An 18,718-nucleotide genomic window follows, 5' to 3' on the forward strand; every position below is an offset into this window, starting at 1 on the left:
AGGGATACAGCAAAACGCCAGAACATTCCTGTCACAATGAGGATTCCTCATCTGGCCATTTTATAGCCGCACCTACTTCCCTCCTGTCCCCAACTGCTGGCAATCACTAATCTGTTCTTTCTATAATTTTGTCATTTCAATCCAGTTATATAAATTACATGCATGTTAGATAGATTATATACACAGTATGTCCCTTTTGGATTGGCTTTTTTTCACTCAGCACAATTCTCTGCATCATCTAGATGGCTGTGTATGTCAGTAGTTCATTCCTTTTTATTGTTGAGTTGTATACTAGGGTATGAATGTACCACAGTTTGTTTATTTATTTATTTATTCATTAACATCTTTATTGGAGTATAATTGCTTTACGATGTTGTGTTAGTTTCTGCTGTATAACAAAGTGAATCAGCTATACATATACATATATTCCCATATCCCCGCCCTCTTGTGTCTCCCTCCCACCCTCCCTATCCCACCCCTCTAGGTGGTCACAAAGCCCAGAGCTGATCTCCCTGTGCTATGCAGCTGCTTCCCACTATCTATTTTACATTTCATAGTGTATATATGTCAATGCTGCTCTCTCACTTCGTCCCAGCTTACTCTTCCCCCTCCCCGTGTCCTCAAGTCCATTCTTTATGTCTGCATCTTTATTCCTGTCCTGCCCCTCGGTTCATCAGAATCTTTTTTTTTTTGATTCCATAGGCACAGAGCTCTTAAAACTCTTTTGAATTTCCTAAGTGCTGAGTGATAAAAAGTGTCTTTTGCTATGTTAATGAGGTGTCTTTCGTTTTATTTTATTTTATTTTTTAACATCTTTATTGAACTATAGTTGCTTTACAATGGTGTGTTAGTTTCTGCTGTATAACAAAGTGAATCAGCTATACATATACATATATCCCCATATCTCCTCCCTCTTGCGTCTCTCTCCCTCCCACTCTCCCTATACCACCCCTCTAGGTGGTCACAAAGCCCACAGCTGATCTCCCTGTGCTATGCAGCTGCTTCCCACTATCTAGTTTACATTTCATAGTGTATATATGTCAGTGCCACTCTCTCACTTCGTCCCAGCTTACCCTTCCCCCTTCCAGTGTCTTCAAGTCCATCCTCTACATCTGCGTCTTTGTTCCTGTCCTGCCCCTAAGTTCTTCAGAACCACTTTTTTTTTTTTTTTAGATTCCATATATATGTGTCAGCATACGGTATTTTTTTTTCTCTTTTGGACTTATTTTCACTTTGTATGACAGAATCTAGGTCTATCCATCTCGCTCCAAATGACTCAATTCGTTTCTTTTTATGGCTGAATAATATTCCATTGTATATATGTGTCACATCTTCTTTATCGACTCATCTGTCAATGGACACTTAGGTTGCTTCCATGTCCTGGCTATTGTAAATAGTGCTGCAATGAACATTGTGGTACATGATTCTTTTTGAATTATGGTTTTCTCAGGATATATGCCCAGTAGTGGGATTGCTGGGTTGTAGGGTAGCTCTGTTTTTAGTTTTTTAGGGAACCTCCATACTTTTCTCCATAGTGGCTGTATCAATTTACATTCCCACCAACAGTGCAAGACGGCTCCCTTTTCTCCACACCCTCTCCAGCATTTATTGTTTGTAGATTTTTTGATGATGTCCATTCTGACTGGTGTGAGGTGATACCTCACTGTAGTTTTGATTTACATTTCACTAATGATTAGTGATGTTGAGCATCCTTTGATGTGTCTGTTGGCAATCTGTATATCTTCTTTGGAGAAATGTCTGTTTAGGTCTTTGCCCATTGTTGGATTGGGTTGTTTGTTTTTTTGATATTGAGCTTCATGAGCTGCTTGTATATTTTGGAGATTAATCCTTTGTCAGTTGCTTCATTTGCAAATATTTTCTCCAATTCTGAGGGTTGTCTTTTCATTTTGTTTATGGTTTCCTTTGCTGTGCAAAAGCTTTTAAGTTTCATTAGGTCCCATTTCTTTATTTTATTTTATTTATTTATTTATTTATTTGCTGTACACGGGCCTCTCACTGTTGTGGCCTCTCCCGTTGCGGAGCACAGGCTCCGGACACGCAGGCTCAGCGGCCATGGCTCACGGGCCCAGCCGCTCCGCAGCATGTGGGATCTTCCCAGACCGGGGCACGAACCCGTGTCCCCTGCATTGGCAGGCAGACTCTCAACCACTGCGCCACCAGGAAAGCCCTGTTTATTTTTATTTTTATTTCCATTTCTCTAGGAGGTGGGTCACAAAGGATCTTGCTGTGATTTATGTCATAGAGTGTTCTGCCTCTGTTTTCCTCTAAGAGTTTTATAGTGTTTGGCCTTACATTTAGGTCTTTAATCCATTTTGCGTTTGTTTTTGTGTATGGTGTTAGAGAGTGTTCTAATTTCATTCTTTTAAATGTAGCTGTCTAGTTTTCCCAGCACCACTTATTAAAGAGGCTGTCTTTTCTCCATTGTATATTCTTGCCTCCTTTATCAAAGATAAGGTGACCGTATGTGCGTGGGTTTATCTCTGGGCTTTCTCTCCTGTTCCATTGATCTCTATTTCTGTTTTTGTGCCAGTACAATACTGTCTTGGTTACTGTAGCTTTGTAATATAGTCTGAAGTCAGAGAGCCTGATTCCTCCAGCTCCATTTTTCTTTCTCAATATTGTTTTGGCTATTCAGGGTCCTTTGTGTTTCCATACAAATTGTGATATTTTTTGTTCTAGTTCTGTGAAAAATGCCATTGGTAGTTTGATAGGAATTGCATTGAATCTGTAGATTGCTTTGGGTAGTATAGTCATTTTCACAGTATTGATTGTTCCAATCCAAGAACATGGTATATCTCTCCATCTATTTGTATCATCTTTAATTTCTTTCATCAGTGTCTTATAGTTTTCTGCATACAGGTCTTTTGTCTCCTTAGGTAGGTTTATTCCTAGGTATTTTATTCTTTTTGTTGCAATGATAAATGGGAATGTTTCCTTAATTTCTCTTTCAGATTTTTCATCATTACTGTATAGGAATGTAAGAGATTTCTGTGCATTAATTTTGTATCCTGCAACTTTACCAAATTTATTGATTAGCTCTAGTAGTTTTCTGGTAGCATCGTTAGGATTCCCTATGTATAGTATCATGTCATCTGCAAACAGTGACAGTTTTACTTCTTCTTTTACAACTTGGATTCCTTTTATTTCTTTTTCTTTTCTGATTGCTGTTTCTAAAACTTCCAAAACTATGTTGAATAATAGTGGTGAGAATGGGGCACCTTGTCTTGTTCCTTATCTTAGTGGAAGTGGTTTCAGTTTTTCACCATTGAGGACGATGTTGGCTGTGGGTTTGTCATATATGGCCTTTATTCTGTTGACGTAAGTTCCCTGTATGCCTACTTTCTGGAGGGTTTTTATATTAAATGGGTGTTGAATTTTGTCAAAAGCTTTTTCTGCATCTATTGAGATTATCCTATGGTTTTTATCCTTCAGGTTCTTAATATGGTGTATCACATTGATTGATTTGCGTATATTGAAGAATCCTTGCATTTCCGGGATAATCCCCAGCTGATCATGGTGTTTGATCCTTTTAATGTTCTGGTGGATTCTGTTTGCTAGTATTTTGTTGAGGATTTTTGCTTCTATGTTCATCAGTGATATTGGCCTGTAGTTTTCTTTCTTTGTGACATCTTTGTCTGGTTTTGGTATCAGGGTGATGGTGGCCTCATAGAATGAGTTTGGGAGCGTTCCTCCCTCTGCTATATTTTGGAAGAGTTTGAGAAGGATAGGTGTTAGCTCTTCTCTAAATGTTTGATAGAATTCGCCTGGGAAGCCACCTGGTCCTGGGCTTTTGTTTGGAAGATTTTTAATCACAATTTCAATTTCAGTGCTTGTGATTGGACTGTTTATATCTTCTATTTCTTCCTGGTTCAGTCTTGGAAGGTTGTGCTTTTCTAAGAATTTGTTCATTACTTCCAAGTTGTCCATTTTATTGGCATTTAGTTGCTTGTAGTAATCTCTCATGATCTTTTGTATTTCTGCACTGTCTTTTGTTACTTCTCCCTTTTCATTTCTAATTCTGTTGATATAAGTCTTTTCCGTTTTTTTCTTGATGAGTCTGGCTAATGGTTTATCAATTTTGTTTATCCTCTCAAAGAACCAGCTTTTACTCTTATTGATCTTTGCTATTGTTTCCTTCATTTCTTTTTCATTTATTTCTGATCTGATTTTTATGATTTCTTTCCTTCTGCTAGCTTTGGGGTTTTTTTGTTCTTCTTTCTCTAATTGCTTTAGGTGTAAGGTTAGGTTGTTTATTTGAGGTGTTTCTTGTTTCTTGAAGTAGGATTGTATTGCTATAAACTTCCCACTTAGAACTGCTTTTGCTCCATCCTGTAGATTCTGGGTTGTCATGTTTTCATTCTCATTTGTTTCTAGGTATTTTTTGATTTCCTCTTTGATTTCTTCAGTGATATCTTGGTTATTTAGTAGTGTATTGTTTAGCCTCCATGTGTTTGTGTTTTTCACAGTTTTTTTCCTGTAATTGATATCTAGTCTCATAGCATTGTGGTCGGAAAAGATTTCAATTTTCTTAAATATACCAAGGCTTGATTTGTGACACAAGATATGATCTATCCTGGAGAATGTTCCATGAGCACTTGAGAAGAAAGTGTATTCTGTTGTTTTTGCATGGAATGTCCTTAAATATCAATATGTCCATCTTGTTTAATGTGTCATTTAAAGCTTATGTTTCCTTATTTATTTTCATTTTGGATGATCTGTCCATTGTTGAAAGTGGGGTGTTAAAGTCCCCTACTATGATTGTGTTACTGTCAATTTCCCCTTTTTTGGCTTTTAGCATTTGCCTTATGTATTGAGGTGCTCCTATGGTGGGTGCATAAGTATTTAAAATTGTTATATCTTCTTCTTGGATTGATCCCTTGATCATTATGTAGTGTCCTTTTTTGTCTCTTGTAATAGTCTTTATTTTAAAGTATATTTTTTCTGATATGAGAATTGCTACTCCATCCTTCTTTTGATTTCCATTTGCATGGAATATCTTTTTCCATCCCCTGACTTTCAGTCTGTATGTGTCCCTAGGTCTGAAGTGGGTCTCTTGTAGACAGCATATATACGGGCCTTGTTTTTGTATACATTCAGTCAGTCTATGTTTTTTGGTTGGGGCATTTAATCCATTTACATTTAATGTAGTTATCGATATGTATGTTCCTATTATCATTTTCTTAATTGTTTTTGGTTTGTTATTGTAGGTCTTTTTCTTCCCTTGTGTTTCCTGCCTAGAGAAGTTCCTTTAGCATTTGTTGTAAAGCTGGTTTGGTGGTGCTGATTTCTGTTAGCTTTTGCTTGTCTGTAAAGGTTTTAATTTCTCCGTCGAATCTGAATTAGATCCTTGCTGGGTAATCTTGGTTGTAGGTTTTTCCCTTTAATCACTTTTAATATGTCCTGCCACTCCCTTCTGGCTTGCAGAGTTTCTGCTGAAAGATCAGCTGTTAACCTTATGGGGATTCCCTTGTATGTTATTTGTTGCTTTTCCATTGCTGCTTTTAATATTTTTTCTTCGTGTTTATTATTATTTTTTTAATTACTTTATTTTTTTTATGGTACGTGGGACTCTCACTGTTGTGGCCTCTCCTGTTGCGGAGCACAGGCTCTGGATGCGCAGGCTCAGCGGCCATGGCTCACGGGCCCAGCCACTCCGCGGCATGTGGGATCTTCCTGGACCGGGGCACGAACCCGTGTTCCCTGCATTGGCAGGTGGACTCTCAACCACTGCACCACCGGGGAAGCCCTTCGTGTTTAATTTTTGATAGTTTGATTAATATGTGTCTCGAGGTGTTTATCCTTGGATTTATCCTGTATGGGGCTCTCTGTGCTTCCTGGACTTGATTGACTATTTCCGTTCCCATGTTAGGGAAGTTTTCAACTATAATCTCTTGAAATATTTTCTCAGTACCTTTCTTTTTCTCTTCTTCTTCTGGGACCCCTATCATTCAAATGTTGATGCATTTGATGTTGTCCCAGAGGTCTCTGAGACTGTCCTCAGTTCTTTTCATTCTTTTTTCTTTATTCTGCTCTGTGGTAGTTATTTCCACTATTTTATCTTCCAGGTCACTTATCCATTCTTCTGCCTCAGTTATTCTGCTATTGGTTCCTTCTAGAGAATTTTTAATTTCATTTATTGTATTGTTCATTGTTTGTTTGCTCTTTAGTTCTTCTAGGCCCTTGTTAAGCATTTCTTTTATTTTCTCCATTCTATTTCCATTTTCTATCATTACTCTGAATTCTTTTTCAGATAGACTGCCTATTTCCTCTTCATTTGTTTGCTTTGGTGAGTTTTTACTTTGCTCCTTCATCTGCTGTGTATTTCTCTGTCTTCTCATTTTGCTTAACTTTCTTTGTGGGGTCTCATTTTTGCAGGCTGTAGTTTCTTAGTTCCCATTGTTTTTGGTGTCTGCCCCCAGTGGGTAAGGTTGGTTCAGTGGGTTGTGTAGGCTTCCTGGTAGAGGGGACTGTTGGCTGTGTTCTGGTGGATGAGGCTGGATCTTGTCTTTCTGGTGGACAGGACCGTATCTGGTGGTGTGTTTTGGGGTGTCTGTGAACTTATTATGATTTTAGGCAGCCTCTCTGCTAATGGGTGGGGTTGTGTTCCTGTCTTGCTAGTTGTTTGGCATGGGGTGTCCAGCACTGGAACTTGCTGGTTGTTGAGTGGAGCTGGGTCTTAGCATTGAGACAGAGATCTCTGAGAGAGCTCTTGCCGATTGATATTACGTGGGGCCGGGAGGTCTCTGGTGGCCCAGTGTCCTGAACTCGGCCCTCCCACCTCAGATGCTCAGGCCTGACATCCAGCCAGAGCACAAAGACCCTGTCAGCTACATGGTTCAGAACAAAAGGGAGGAAAAAAGGAAAGAAAGAAAGAAAGAAAAAGTTATTAAAATAAAAAAATTTAAAAAGTAATTAACAAAAAAGAACAGAGCAACCAAACCAATAAACAAATCCACCAATGATAACAAGCACTAAAAACTATACTAAGGTAAACATAAAAATCAGAATCTAGTCAGTTCCATACAGCAAACCCCATGTCTACAGTTGCTCCCAAAGTCCACCTCCTCCATTTGGGATGATTCCTTGTCTATTCAGGTATTCCACAGATGCAGGGTACATCCAGTTGATTGTGGAGATTTAATCCGCTGCTCCTGAGGCTGCTGGGAGAGATTTCCCTTTCTCTTCTTTGTTCGCACAGCTCCCTGGGTTCAGCTTCGGATTTGGCCCCTCCTCTGCGTGTAGGTCGCCCTCTGGCGTCTGTTCTTTGCCCTGACAGGAGGGAATTAAAGGAGCAGCTGATTAGCCAGCTCTGGCTCACTCAGGCGGCGGGGAGGGAGGAGTACGGAATGTGGGGCGAGCCTGCAGCAGCAGAGGTCAGCGTGATGTTGCAACAACCTGAGGCGCACCGTGTGTTCTCCCAAGGAAGTTGTCCCTGGATCACGGGACCCTGGCAGTGGCGGGCTGCACACGCTCCCAGGAGGGGAGGTGTGGATAGTGACCTGTGCTTGCACACAAGATTCTTGGTGGCTGCAGCAGCAGCCTTAGCATTTCATGCCAGTCTCTGGGGTCCACGCTGATAGCCGTGGCTCGCGCCTGTCTCTGAAGCTCATTTAGGCAGTGCTATGAATCCCCACCTCCTCGCACACCTTGAAACAATGGTCTCTTACCTCTTACACAGGCCAAAGTTTTTCCTGGACTCCCTCATATTTTAAGGATCATGCTTTTGATTTCAAGTCTAAGACCTCTTTGTCTAGCCTGAGATCCCAAGGATTTTCTCCTTTTTTTTTTTTTCTAAAAGTTTTATAGTTTTATGTTTTATATTTAGGTCTGTGATCCATTTGGAGTTACTTTTTGTATAAAATATGAGACTTTGGTCAAGGTTATTATTATTATTTTTTGACCTGTGGATGTTCAGCTGCTCCAATATCATTTGTTGAAAGGGCTATCCTTCCTCCAATAAACTGCATCTGCCTTCTGTCAAAAACTGTTGGGCATTTTGGGTTCCTATTTTGTTCCACTGATCTATGTGTATCCTTCCATAGTCGTAATTACAGTAGTTATAGAATAAATCTTGAAATTGTCTAGACTGAGTTCTTTCACTTTATTCTTCTTTTCCAAAATTGTTTTTATCCTAGTTTCTTTATCTTTTGATATAAATTCTAGAATAATCTTGTCTATATGTACAGACACTTGCTGAGATTTGATAAGAATTGCATTAAACCTGTACATTAATTTGGGGAAAATTGACATCTTTACTATGTTGAGTCTTCCAATCTATGAACATGGTATATTTATTTAAATCTTATTTGATTTCTTTCATTAGCATTGTGTAGTTTTCAGCACACAAGACCTGTGTATGTTTTGTTAAATTTATACCTATATATTATTGTTGGTGGTTTAAGGATCATCTCGTAAGATGTATTGGCCTCAAGCATAGATAAAACTGTGAACACAGTTGAAAAGACCAGAGATAGGGATGTACAGTTTAAGTACTTTCTAAGGAGGTGTAGGTGTGTTCTGGTTTCTGTTACAGTGATCTTCACTACCCACATGTATACATAGTGTCACCAGAGTCTGAAATGTTGGCATTCAAATTATTCAGCTGATTCTCTCCATACCACCGTATGTTGCTAAGTTGTTCCCATGTAGATTTTTCTACAGAGATTTTTCTGCAGGTCAAGGTTATTGAAATATCCAGCCCACATCTCTACTTCTGTCCATCAGTTAATAAATTGGCCTTCTGGTTACTCATCTTTCTCTGTCATCTTGGCTAATGATAACCTGCCTGTTGATCCATTTGTGATGACAAAAATTAAATTCCCAATGAAGACTGAGTTCGTGGATGTGATCAGTTACCCAATGTAAATGTCAACCTTCCTGAGGATCCCCAAATGTGCCCCATACCCTTCAATCTATAAAAGTATTAAAACTATAAATTGAAATTATAAAGTTGTATAAACACACAAAATAGAAGATATCAAATGTTTTTCATTGGGCTATTGATAATTGAGTTAGTTCAATATAATATAATCACATTAGGTTGATGTCTTCCTCTTACCTCTTGACTACTTCCTCTTACTTTAATTTAAAAAGTATCTGGGGAAGAGAAGTGATTGTGGTCAGAAATTCCTGGATATTTATTCTTTATTTGCAAAGAATGTACTGAAATATATGAAAATTGCATGTTCTTTTTAGTGTTTAGGACTGACTAAATTTATAAACCATCATTGAAATGTTTTTCTTCTCAGTTTTCAGAAGAAAATGCAAATAAAATGAAGAAAATATATGGCGAATTCTGTAGCCATCACAAGGAGGCTGTTAGCCTCTTTAAAGAACTCCAGCAGAATAAAAAGTTTCAGAATTTTATTAAGGCAAGTATTTTAAAACTCTGTTACAAAATGGTAAGCCAGCATGAAGTTCATACTTGTTTTTTAGGTGATCTAACCAAGTTTCACATCTAGGTACTGTTTTTCAGGGAAGAAGGAAGTGATAGGTTTGTGGCAAAGATAGAAAGCCTCTTTTTCTGTGTTAGGAAAATATTTCTCCCAAATCACTTACTTTTGTATTTATATTTGCGAAGCCATGTTCTCCATACTTCTGAGCACTTTTGTAATATCCTGTGAAGCTTTTCATGCCTTGACAAGTTATAAATCAGAAGAACCACAGTAAAAATAAAGAACCTACCCCACCCCCACTGGATTAATTTGAAGCAAGTCTGTGATGCACATCATTTCATATATAACTTGTATCACTGAACAATATATCTTTTAAAAATTACAGTGGCATTATTCCACTTAAATACACAATAATTCTTTAATATCTTCAAACAGCTGGCCAGTAATCAAATTTCCCTCATTAGCTCATAAAATTGGATCAGGATCTGACCAAGGTTTATATATTATTCATGGGGGGTTATGTCTTTTAAATCGCCTTTACATTGACTGCTTCCCATCCCATTTTTTTGGTGTCCTACTTACTTATTGAAGAAATTTGTCCTTTAGAGTTTCATAGATTCTAATTTTTTATCTACCATTTTAAGCATGTTACTGGATTCTCCTCCTTTTTTTTTTTTTAAACATACATGTGTATTGAGAACTTGAAAATAAGGCTTTGAGATATTTAGAAAAAAAGTTGCCCGGATTAGAGGAAACTTAAATGCTATGATGAATAATAACAAATGTAGAGGAAAACCTCTTAGAAAAACAAACAGTTAATTGCAAACTCATGTTCAAAGTGTGACTTTGATTTCTGAATACTTTTCAAAACTTCTGCTATTCATGAATCTTAGCACTTATAAGTCTTAAAACCCGCTCATTTTTGGAATTAACTCTAAGTACATCAGTGTAACTTGAAACTTCTTAACCTTGGAGAGTTGGATTATTGAAATTAATTCAAAGTATACAATTTAATGGCAATGTATCAAGTTTTCATTAATGATGCAGCATGTTATGTCTGAATAGAATTATACTGTTGCAGGTTCTTTGTATTATTAAATTCCTACCTAAAAAGAAAATACAGGTAGTGTTTGTGTATATTAAAATTTTAAAATATATACATATATATATATATTTTTTTTTTTTAAGCTCCGAAATAGTAATCTTTTGGCTCGACGCCGAGGAATTCCAGAATGCATTCTGCTGGTCACTCAGCGCATCACAAAATACCCTGTCTTGGTGGAAAGGATATTGCAGTACACAAAGGGTGAGTGATGACTTCTGGGATAAACATTTGCCTCTTTCATCAGTTTTAAACGTAGCTGAGGTGTTGTAAACAGCTCTAGATGCTTGTGGGTGCCTGATTCATAAAGATTCTTCATTATGGAAAAACTGTGAAGCCTTAGGATTTGGATCCATTTTGAAAAGTTATCTTTCGTAATGTGACTTGGCCAATAGTCTGAATTCCTCCAAGCAGCCCAAAGCAAGTAGACTTCCTCATACTTTGACCCTACCCTTCCCATCTGTATTTCCCCCATATCCAGACCTTAATATCTCTTCTTCTTCATCTTCCTATTACCTTCCCAGCAGTGATTTATTAGATTGAGAATGATTTATGAAGGAGCTATTTTTGACCCTGTCAATTCATCATATTCAAGGACTAACATCTGGATGTCCTTTAAGAACCTGTTAATGCACATGGCTGGCCTGTAAGCTCCCTGAGGGGTCTAGATTCAATACCTAGTGCAGAATAGGTTATCAATAAATAAATATAACGGTGCAATGAATGGACAGATAAAAGTGCCTGTTCCTCAAGCTGGCTTATTGATCGTGAGTAAATTATTAGGATGGTAGTGTCTTCTGTTAACAAGGGCTTTGGTTTGGCCTTGCGTGAACTTGCATGGCCGTTGCAGACACTTGGCTCTGCCGCTCATTAGTTGGGCAAGGTAATGAAATGAGCCTCAGTTCTCTCCACTACCAAATGAGAATACTAATCTTTATCTTATGGAATTGTTGTGAGGATTAAGTGAGATTGTCTCAGAAAGTGCCCAGTACACAGCCTGGTATAAACAAGGTGCTTGATAACTGGGAGCTGTTTTTATTATCTTTATTATGACCAACTGACTTGGAGATCATGAAAGTGGTAATGAGATCTTAAATTCCCACTCTAAAAAGTCAACTTTTTTTGGAAGGGGTCTCGGTGAATAGAAATGCATGATTTGGTCTTTCCATTTTTTTTTTTTAGTTACATTAGGACCTAAGTTCAGGCAGGAATGGTAGCATCCATTCCTTATGTCCCATTTGTATTGCTTCCTATAATTTTTTTTTTTTTTTTTTTTTGCGGTACACGGGCCTCTCACTGTTGTGGCCTCTCCCGTTGCGGAGCGCAGGCTCTGGACGCGCAGGCTCAGTGGCCATGGCTCATGGGCCCAGCCGCTCTGCAGCATGTGGGATCATCCTGGACCGGGGCACAAACCCATGTCCCCTGCATCGGCAGGCAGACTCTCAACCACTGTGCCACCAGGGAAGCCCGCTTCCTATAATTTAACATAAAATATAAGCACAGTAGAAAGAGAAAAGCCTCATAATTTTGTTCTCAGTTAAAGAATGAAAACAAAATTAAGACTTTTAGTTTATATTATGGTTATATTCTCTTTCTTAATTTTAATACAATACTCAAAGACTAACATCTGTCAGACTGTGTTAGACCAGCTAGTGCTCCTCCAAGAATCATCCCATGCCAGATTCCAGGTAGGGTGCGTCACAGTGATTGCCTGCTGTGTGTCGGAAATGAGAAGTGGAACTTACGGCTCTGCAGGCGTAGACGTCATAGTGGCTGAACGAACACTGCCTCCTTAGTTAGGTCAGACTTCTCCAACCTCTCTAGTTGCTGGGAACATTGGTTCATGTGACTCTTTATGGCAGTGCTTTTAGAATTTCATTAGGAGTACCCCTCACCTGGGGATCTCATTCACATGCAGACTCCGATTCAGTAGGTCTGGGGTAGAACCCAAGGTAAGCATTTCTAACAAGACCCCCGGGTGGGGCCAACGCTGCTGCACTTTGAGTTGCAAGCGGTTAAAAGACAGTAATTTATTCCTGAAGGTCAGAAGACTCGGAGCCTTTTCTTGGCCTTACTTTAAGTCACTTTGTAATTCAACTTTGATTTTCTCTACGCAACTTTCCTATATTTAAAATATGCTCTTTATAAAGAAGAATCTTTTTTTTTTTTTTCATGGTGGGGAGTGCTCCTTAGGTGGGTGGCAGGTATAGTAAAGTAGTGAAGTAAATGAAGTATATTCTTTTCATGGGCAATGAGAAAATCTTCCTTGTTAATGATTGGTGTCACGATCTATTCCTTGGTTTTCTCACAAAGCCCTCGTGTACCTATTGGAGGCATTTAGAGCCTGGAAAGTTTAGACCCTTTGGAGGACTTGTTCTTATTCCATTTCACTGCTATTTCTGTGTGTTTATTTCTGCTGCTCTAGGCTCTTAGAGAATCTTTTATTTTCTCTGTTGTTTTTCTTTCTCCTCTCCTAGCATTTTCTGACCTCCTGAAACTTTCCCTTTCAGTTCCATTCACCTCAGTAAACATCAATTAGTTTTTTTTTAAATCAGATATAGAAAATAGCTAAATTTGGTTTCATCTAGAGCTCCAGGAAGCTGTTGCAGAAACTTCTCCAGAAGTTTTTCTTAAGATAATCTAGAGATAAGAGATTTGGCCAGTATTTCAGAGTAACAGCTGGATTCGATGACTGTCTGCTCTGTTGGCGTGAGCGTGGCTGAGTTACCCACTCTGCACAGTGCCTTGGTCCCATTTTTTTAGGTTGAAAAAAATGTTTTAATATATATTATTAATATCTTTATCTTTATGTTAATGCAGTTGTAAGTTATAATTTTAAATGTTATTTTTTTAGGGAGAGAGGGATCTAGGAAAGCAAATGAGTCCAAGGTCTATTCAAGTCACCCTGCAGCTCCCTTCTGGGAAAGGACTCCAGCTTGGACTTGTAGCTCAGTTAAGTTCTAAGAACCTAGGCGTGGGGTTTGCTTAATTACCTGTGTCTGGGAAGGTGGAAGGAAGGCCTAACTTGGGATATGACACATTCACTGCTCTAGGAAGGAAGGTCAGACCAGTCTCTAGAATTCAGACATCATATTGTCACAGTGTTTCTGCTGAAGCATCTGATAAGTAAATCTTCTTAAAGACACATTTTAACCATCCTTTTGGGGAGGAGGGGTGCTGAGTGATGATAGAATATTTGAAGTTAATCCAATATTTTTGCTCTGGGATTTTTGCTGTTTGGATGATGTATTTAACTTTACTTAAAACTAAAGAAAAAAATGTCTTCCTTATTAGCGCTCTGGCTTATTTCATGGTGTCTGTCCTTTCTTTTTCCCATGCAGAGAACACGGAAGAACAGAAGGACTTATGCAAAGCTCTTTGCTTAATTAAAGACATGATTGCAGCTGTGGATTTAAAAGTCAGCGAATATGAGAAAAAACAAAAATGGCTTGAGATCCTAAATAAGATTGAAAACAAAACATATACCAAGCTTAAAAATGGCCACGTGTTTAGGAAACAGGCACTGATGAGTAAAGAAAGGACCCTGTTATACGATGGCCTTGTTTATTGGAAAACCGCTACGGGTCGTTTCAAAGGTACCGTGGCTCTAACAGACCAATTTCTCCCTCTTGTTCACGCGCATTATTCATTTAACAGAGGACAGATTTTCCAAAGAAAACTGGTTCAGCGATGCAGGCCCACACACAAACCCTAGGTCAGTGGAAAGATCCCTGTAGGATCAAGATGAAAACTTCCATAGGCACAGGTGGCCCACGCTACAAACCTTAGCGGGAAGTCTGCTGCCTCAAGCAAAAGGCTTCCTAGGTATCGCATGGGTTTTCAAGTTTGCGATGTTTGAATCAAAGGACCTGAGAATTCTGCTAATTGTTGGCATGGAAATATTATCCTGGAAAATGTGCCTACACACTCAGAATCTGTTGTGTGCCAAGCCAGCCAGGAGCTCAGACCATTGAGGGGAAAAATGAGCTCTAAACATCATCTTTGGGACTGACTGATATAATGCATAAATATACATAGTAACGCATAAATATACACGTGGACATTGGTGTGCTGTTTGCTATCAGGCATTAACCCGCCTCTTCATCTGGTGAGAGTCTAAAATAGTTTATTCTGATCCTTAAGAAATGATTCTGTAGCTAGCACCTTGTCCGAGGCTTTGTCAACACTGGCCACTGGATTTAAAACCCTAGAATGGCCTCTGGACTTTAAAAATTTTACTGATGCTCAAGTCTCCTCCCAGAGGTTCTGATTTTATTGGTCTGGGGGTGAAGCCCAGGCATAGGGATGCTCAAAGCACCCAGGTGAGTCTGCAGTCAGGGTTAAGCACCACTGGCCCAACCTTCTTGTTTCTGATATGTCTTAGTATCTTCCTTAGGTAAGCAATGAGGGGAAGAGGTGGTTGAATTCCAGGTACTCCAAGGTTGCTACCCACTGAAGGATTATCAAGTTTTGGTAGTGCTTGCAACAAATGACCAAAGGACTTACTGATCAGCACCTTGCAGTGTTGCAACTAAACATGAACCGTACTTAGAATATTAACCACAACTAAAATATTAACCGCAGTCTGTAGATCCTATCGCTCCAGGTCATTTGCTCTTTATCTGTTTTGTGGAATGAACAGCTGGGTAACTTTGTGTTAGAATGTTAGTGGTATAGCGAAGGTGGGTTCTTGTGAACAGTATGTAAAGGAGGTGTAGGACCTCACACTTCCCTCAGATCCAGATGGAACAAAATAGCAGATTAGTATATATAGTAATTCAAGGCAGAAGCTGCCCATAAACATTTTTAATGAAGCACTTTTTTGCCGTAAAGGTAAGGGCTTGCTCCATTCTATTAGAACCTTGTTTTTTATTGAATATTTTTCTTCCATTTGGAAGGCTACAACATTAAATTTTGCTGGAGATTTAGCTGTACCAACCGTGACACACGCAAGCGTGCACTTAAACACAGCTTACTTACTGAGTTATCTATGAAGTATATCTTTAGCTATCATAATACAGGCATTTTAATAAAAGTTTTATAGTTAGACTAAAAGTTAGTGTTTATTTTTAGTATGTTTATTTAAATTATTTAAACATGAAATTAGAATTTTAATAAAGGCATTTGAATTGTGGTTTGCTTCATTAATACTAGTAATATTTTTCCTTTGAAGATATCCTAGCTCTGCTTCTAACTGATGTGCTGCTCTTTTTACAAGAGAAAGACCAGAAGTACATCTTTGCAGCTGTTGTAAGTATATGGCCGTGTGATGAATGTTTTCATTGGTTTAATCCCACATCTCCTTGAAAACTGCCTGAAATTCCTAGTGAAATTAAATGGTCATTGGCAAGTTCATGCCTGTGGTATAGTCCCATTATTAGCGATTACAGTGTTCAGTAGCAAGGATCCAATTGGGTTAACCAAGCATGATTTATGCATTGATTTATCGCAACTCGGACTGGTAGTCCGCTGATGCAGCAATTTAACCAGTTGTGAAAATATTGAAGTACTTTGATACTGGTTGGTGGATAGGCACTGCCCTAAACCCCACAAGGGGACCCTCTGCTGTCTGGCTATCTTGGTCTTTCCTCCAGAAACCCCCTCCCCCTGCAGTCCTGACTTCCCAGCACCTCAAATGTTAATGCTGGACAGTGCCTGCTGTACCAGCTGCCAACTCCATTCATAACTGTTATGATGCTCCTTCTGCCAGACACGAGAACACCATCCTAGTATCTAAAGTGTAAAGACGATTCTTTCTTAATTCTCCCATAATGGCTACTAATACTAAGGTTGTTCATGTAACACTTACCTTTGTAGTGTGTTATTGTTATCTCATTGCCAGCACAGAGTGAGACTCAGACTAGCAGTAAAACCAGTATTTTATAGCATTTCTTATATAGCATCTTGTCCACAGTGACTCGCTCAAAGATGGAAGATGTCATGAGTCAACCCCTTGTCAGCATCATGGAGCATCAGGCCCTGTTATAGGAAAGAATCTAAGATGCAGTACCAATGTGGGCGGTATAATGGTGCTTCTTTACAATGTTAGTGTTTATCATCCATTGACTGATAGGATATTTGGGTACCATTAGCAGATATCCTCAGTTCCAACTGGTTTTGGCAAATTCAGAGCTTAAGGAAGTTTATGTTATGCCGTTCAGAGAAAACAAAGAAGCATGCCTGCTCAGTGATAGATTCTGGGGAGGAAGAGGCTGGAGCAGTGTCTCAGCTGCCTCTCCATCTTGTCAGGTTGGCCCAGTAGGCTTCTTCACCCTGTTCAGCACCTTGCCTCTCATCAACACAGTGATGCCAAGTTGTATAAAGGTCAGAGATTATTTCACAGAGCTATACCAGAGGATAACAAGAGGCCTTAAACTAGTTCCATGGCCCTGATCCATTTGAACTGTATATATTGCATATTTCATGACAACCTACTGATTTGTCCAACAACCTGTCTCTGCTATTATCTTGGTTTCTCTGAAGGAACACAGAGAAAATAAGCAGGAAGGTGGGAACATTTTGTTTGCCCTGTGGGATGGTGAGGGCCATGCTGAAAGAGAAAACAAATTCACACCACATTTTTGTAAACAAAGGTTTCTTCAAAAACTAAGACCAGAAAGAGAAGCAAATCCTGCTTCTTGGGTGGTATAGGCCAGGTGACCTGCTGATGGATCAAAAATTCGACACAGCCAAAGGATAGCTATCGGGCTTCCCTGGTGGCGCAGTGGTTGAGAATCTGCCTGCCGATGCAGGGGACACAGGTTCGAGCCCTGGTCTGGGAAGATCCCACATGCCACGGAGCAACTAGGCCCGTGAGCCACAACTACTGAGCCTGCGCATCTGGAGCCTGTGCTCCGCAACAAGAGAGGCCATGACAGTGAGAGGCCCGCGCACGGTGATGAAGAGTAGCCCCCGCTCACCACAACTAGAGAAAGCCCTCGCACAGAAACGAAGACCCAACACAGCCAAAAATAAATAAATAAATTAATTAATTAAAAAAAAAAAAGACAGCTCTCTTGTTTTCTAGAATAATGTGCAAATGGATTCAGATCAAGTTGTGATGCTCAACTTAAAATATGACCTGAAATGTGAATCTGTTCCTCTTACCTGATCTCTTTTTTTGGGGGGGGGGGGCCTTATATACCATTTTTTTTGAATTTTTGAATTTTATTTTATTTATTTTTGTATACAGCAGGTTCTTATTAGTTATCCATTTTATACATATTAGTGTATACATGTCAATCCCAATCTCCCAATTCATCACACCCGCCCCCCCCCCCGCACCGTCAATTCCCCCCTTGGTGTCTATACATTTGTTCTCTACATCTGTGTCTCTATTTCTGCCCTGCAAACAGGTTCATCTGTACCATTTTCTAGATTACACACATATGCGTTAATATACGATATTTGTTTTACTCTTTCTGACTTCACTCTGTATGACAGTCTCTAGATCCATCCACATCTCTACAAATGACCCAATTTCATTCCTTTTTATGGCTGAGTAATATTCAGCCATAAATTATAAATAATTTTATATGTGTACCACATCTTCTTTATCCATTCATCTGTCGACGGGCATTTAGGTTGCTTCCATAACCTGGCTATTGTAAATAGTGCTGTAATGAACATTGGGGTGCATGTGTCTTTTTGAATTATGGTTTTCTCAGGGTATATGCCCAGTAGTGGGATTGCTGGGTCATATGGTAGTTCTATTTTTAGTTTTTTAAGGAACCTCTGTACTGTTCTCCATAGTGGCTGTATCAATTTACATTCCTACCAACAGTGCAAGAGTGTTCCCTTTTCTCCACACCCTCTCCAGCATTTGTTGTTTGTAGATTTTCTGATGATGCCCATTCTAACTGGTGTGAGGTGATACCTCCTTGTAGTTTTGATTTGTATTTCTTTAATAATTAGTGATGTTGAGCAGCTTTTCATGTGCTTCTTGACCATCTGTATGTCTTCTTTGGAGAAATGTCTATTTAGGTCTTCTGCCCATCTTTGGATTGGGTTGTTTGTTTTTTAAATATTGAACTGCATGAGCTGTTCATATATTTTAGAGATTAATCCTTTGTCCATTGATTCATTTGCAAATATTTTCTCCCATTCTGAGGGTTGTCTTTTTGTCTTGTTTGTAGTTCCTTTGCTTTGCAAAAGCATTTAAGTTTCATTAGGTCCCATTTGTTTATTTTTGTTTTTATTT

At 39.0% G+C, this 18,718-nt stretch overlaps 1 protein-coding gene across 6 annotated transcripts in view; it reads left to right on the top strand.

Moving 5' to 3' along the window:
• Nucleotides 1–18,718, top strand: part of ARHGEF28 (Rho guanine nucleotide exchange factor 28) — a 278,789-nt gene that overhangs the window by 203,531 nt on the left and 56,540 nt on the right. For all 6 annotated transcript variants that reach the window (XM_019929841.2, XM_019929844.2, XM_073802206.1 and 3 more), the window contains 4 exons: nt 9,270–9,392; nt 10,605–10,722; nt 13,860–14,114; nt 15,692–15,768. In XM_019929841.2, the coding sequence (XP_019785400.2) occupies nt 9,270–9,392; nt 10,605–10,722; nt 13,860–14,114; nt 15,692–15,768 (573 nt within the window). The remainder of the gene's footprint in view (nt 1–9,269; nt 9,393–10,604; nt 10,723–13,859; nt 14,115–15,691; nt 15,769–18,718) is intronic.

This window comes from Tursiops truncatus, chromosome 3 (genome assembly GCF_011762595.2).
Source record: "Tursiops truncatus isolate mTurTru1 chromosome 3, mTurTru1.mat.Y, whole genome shotgun sequence".
In the NCBI taxonomy this organism is placed as follows: Eukaryota; Metazoa; Chordata; class Mammalia; order Artiodactyla; family Delphinidae; genus Tursiops; species Tursiops truncatus.